A 4,367-nucleotide genomic window follows, 5' to 3' on the forward strand; every position below is an offset into this window, starting at 1 on the left:
GTAAAATGTGTAAAATCAATAAACACTATCTGATTTAAAAAGAAGAACGGCCAGCTTCCCTCCATGAGAAAATAAAGGGCCCCGTTCTCAACTATCATAAAGCACTGCAAGTCATCACGTGTGTGTGTGTGTCCAAGTAGGAAGCAATACACAGGATTAGGAACTAAGGGGACACAGACAGGACCATTGTATTGCTTTGATTTGCTATTCTGTGATTCCTAATAGTTTACATGTGTTCGATCCAATAATGATTCCATGTCCTACAAACTCTGCCGGGTGGGGCAAATTATGAGCACAACTGTATCTGCCACACAAATAAGAGGACAGGTAATCTTTTAGAGGACACAAATCAAAAATCACAAGGCAATTGGCTGCAATCACATGAAATAACAGATTCAGGTCCTAAAACTGTGAGAAGCAAAGCAAAATGGGGCAAGCTGATGAACCCCGTAACTGGCTCATTCAATAGGAATGTTGGGATGAGCAGAACTTGATTCCATCATGAACAGGGATTTTGTTTTTTTCTAAATGTTGTCAAAATTTACAATTTTCCCCCCCAATTTCTTTGCTGAGAAAAATTAGCAAAAGCAAATGATTCCCCTTGAAAGCTAGTAGCACCGAGAAATGCTTCCCCCAGCCTGCGGCAGACTGCTGACATGATCTCAGCCTAAGCAAAGTCACTGACTGGCGCTCAGGGAGGGCTTTCTAATGGTATAAAGTGGAGGGAGATGTTGCTGAACATTGTGACACGTCAGGATTTGTTTCATGCAGGTTTGTACATCTACTGACAGGTCCACTTTAATCATCAATGTGATAACAGAGACCCCCATCCCCCGTACCTGAGTGTATCTATACAGGGCCAGTAGCTGTGCTATCCTCGCTGTGCTTTCAGAGTTTTGGTCCCCAATAAATCCGGCTAACGTGCCGCGTTTCCTGCAGGAATAATTGGGCGCCGTCTGTCCGGGTCCAGATAAGATCTGTAAGACGCTTTTCACAGCTTTCCTATTGTCATTACACGAATCGTACATCTGATATCCCAGAGTCACATTCGGTAAGATTGTCGGGTCTTTATTGATTTCATCGATGGCGAAACGGAGAGTCAGAAAATATCGGTAATACGGGGGGAAGGGCCTGAGGAAGGAAAAAGGGTTTTAAACAATTGAGTTTCACAGCTATAGTTTTTTTAGCACAACATGAGAAATAATAAAGTTTTATTGAATATAATTTAAATCCCAAGAGGAGTCAATAAGGAAACTGTTAGCGGAAGATGTAGTTACATTGTAAATCTGAGCACATGATCAAGAACTCCGTGCGGAAGAAGACTAGAAGGGGCTCCGGGTCATTGTCTCAAGACTCCAAAATGGCATCACAAATGGCAAAGCCAATCCAGGTTTTTTGGACTTGTGAGAAAATGACCTGGTGCTCTTCTTTAGTCTTCTTTCACATGGATTTCTCCGTCTGGGCCTCCCCTCCCTGTGAAAGGTCCCTCGTTTGGTGAAGAGCTGCCAGAACCGAGCCATCAGGCCCAAATATTGCTCCTATTTCACTAGAGAGAGGTTGTGGTCCAGCACCTCATCCCCACTTACCTCTGGTGGACTGACAAACACACATTAACCCTCTCATTCCCACAGTCTGGGTGATCTGCTCCACCTCAAACACAAGCAAAGCACACAGCTCTACACATTATATACGCAGCCTAAGAAAACAGAAAGACATATGTCGGGAATCTGACATTCACCAAACCCTCACTGACGGTGAATGTTCATGGTGCGTGTGTTTTAAACGTGATTTATTCGCTACAAATGAATGTTTGATGAAACATTTGCTGCTCTTTTTTTCTTGGCTGGCAAACATTATAAGCTGCGGGTGTCTGATCGCTGTGGACTGAACTTTTCCATACAATTGTTGTATTTTCTTATTGAAAGATGACAATAACGGAGATTGTGACACATTTTATAAAGGTAGGTTCAGGTTTTCAGTCCTGCCGGTCTCAGCATCAAGAGGCGAGGAACACGGTGAACACGGACCATTTGTTCCCTCGCAGGTATTCCAGATCCCGAACAGATGGGAAGTAAAAGTGTTCAGACTTACCATGGCACCGCCAATCTGGTCATATGGGTTACCATCTGATTGTGACTGAGACTGACCTACAAGGTAAGTGTCCACCTGGCTGGATATAAACTAACCAACTTACATTTAAATTGAGTGAGAACACAAGAAATGGCTTTTACAATCTTATATCTTATTGAGTAGTTCAGTTACAGTATTTATATCCATCAACAACACATCAGGTTTCCGGGACAGAAGCAAACACAGCGCGGCTTCAGTCAGAGTACATAGTATAGGAGAAAATGCTCCCTACCAATGTGTATCCAAGTCCTAGTTCCAGCCTAATGTTATCTGTTCTATAATATAATAGTGTAGCAGGATTGTCACATGTGTCCCAGGGACCCCGGGATTAGACAATGAGGGGGGACGTAGTTGTGTATTTCGGGGGTTGTTTGACCTCTTGGTCCAGCAGAGGTCGGTGCCGATAACTAGTACCTGTGTCTATTAAATCTTTACAGGACAGAACATATGTGTATTATACAGATACATTCCTATTTACAAAGAATCGTTTCATTTTCTTATTCTTTACCCCATTTTCAGGCCTCAGGTTTTGGAGCCTCTTGCAGATCAGAATACAGGTGATACGAAGAATTGTGTCTGTGTGATTGTGTGACTTCTCTGGAGCTGCACCCCGTACACTTCCCTCTGTCTGATGTCATTATAACCCCAATGCTGCTTACCTCAGACATAACATGTTACTGTTTACATAATCTTTTCTTTGCTTCATTCCCGTCATAAAATGGTTCACAGTGAAAACTCCTCCAATGATGATGTCTCCGTCCTTCACATATTCATAATCATCAACGGCTTCAACAAGATACAGATGACAGGCCGGGGAAGGTCTCTGGATCTCCGACATACAAGGTGTCACACACAGGAGAAACCCACACAGCAGCAATATAGACGGGTGACAGGAGGCTGAAGCTGAGGGATCTGAGGGTATGATATCCTTATATAATAATGCCAGATAATAGAACCCCAATATAAGACATGAGATGAGGAGGGGTCCATAGAGCTCAGGGTCAGGCAGCATGACACAGCACAGGGCAGGTGATGGGTCTGTGTGCCAGTGATGAGATACAGCCGATCAGATCCTCTTTATATACACTATAGAGTGATGCCAGACAATGAATTCTACATTTACATCTCGCTGTTCATGCTGAGGGCGGATTTATCATCTTCCTGGAATAATGTCACTAAAAGAGCTCAGAGTAATAATATCATATTGTGATTCTCTAACTCCCAACACAAAGATCTCTTCCAGATGAACTGACCCATTGAAGCCGACCTAGTATAGCCCCCGTCACCTTCAGTGATGTGACTACAAGACATTTGGTGATTGCCGGGACTGTACTCGGCCTGGCTGGATTTGTAGTGGCAATTATATGGTTAATCCCAGGTGTCTGGCATTGCCTGTACCCCTCTAGGCGAAGTGTGACTCCGTCATATTGTGGGACAGCCAATGAGAGGCACTGTAGTGTATGTACAGTACAGCAGCCAATCACTGGGCTTCTCTCAGCCAGTGGTGATGCTGGGATACTGGTGGGATCTGCCATGTGCTCAGACTAGTCTAGGACCAGCGATGGAATAGGGCTGGGTCCTGTTCAACCTGCCCCCTAGGCTGAGGCCTGGGGGTGGGGATGGGCTGGTGTGAGGGGAAAAGGTTTCCCTGAGGCCTCCAACATGGAGGAGGCCTGTGATGCCGATAGAGGAAGAGCCCGTGGTGCATGCTGGGATAGACTACATATATTAGTGGGAGCTGCCATGTGCTCGCTCTCTCGCCAGGACCAGCCATGGACTAGGGCTGGGTCCTGTTCAGCCTGCCCCCCAGGCTAGGCCGAGGGCTGGGGGTGGGCATGGGCTGGTGTGAGGGAAAAGGTTTCCCTGAGGCCTCCAACACGGGGGAGGCCTGAGAGATGGAAAGAGGAAAGAACCAGGACCAGTGCAGGCTCTTGAAGCACCCAGGAACTATGTGGGCTTCAGAGCATGGTCGGTGTCTTTCCTGGATTGAGGATCTGCATCCATCTGGACGGTCTGGTACATCAGTGGCTATCTGATGTGGTCAAGTGGATCTGCATTGCTACGTAAGATCCGGTGAGTCTGGAGCTTCTGATGGTTACCCCGAGACACCTAGAACCTCTCAACACACTCACCGATCCCCCTTCATCAACACACTCACCGATCCCCCTCCATCAACACTCTCACCTATCCCCCTTCATCAACACACTCAGCGATCCCCCTTCATCTGAGCTGGAAAT

At 45.9% G+C, this 4,367-nt stretch overlaps 1 protein-coding gene across 1 annotated transcript in view; it reads right to left on the reverse strand.

The window, feature by feature from the left end:
* Positions 1 to 2,968, reverse strand: part of LOC108801256 (vomeronasal type-2 receptor 26-like) — an 18,761-nt gene extending 15,793 nt beyond the window's left edge. Inside the window, exons 1-2 of the mRNA XM_018573191.1 lie at positions 2,790 to 2,968; positions 840 to 1,131 (exon numbers count right to left, since the gene is read on the reverse strand). Of these exons, the coding sequence (XP_018428693.1) occupies positions 840 to 1,131; positions 2,790 to 2,968 (471 nt within the window). The remainder of the gene's footprint in view (positions 1 to 839; positions 1,132 to 2,789) is intronic.
* Positions 2,969 to 4,367: the final 1,399 nt, after the last annotated feature.

The sequence above is a fragment of the Nanorana parkeri genome, unplaced genomic scaffold (assembly GCF_000935625.1).
Source record: "Nanorana parkeri isolate BGI_ZX_2015 unplaced genomic scaffold, ASM93562v1 scaffold2267, whole genome shotgun sequence".
Lineage (NCBI taxonomy): Eukaryota > Metazoa > Chordata > Amphibia > Anura > Dicroglossidae > Nanorana > Nanorana parkeri.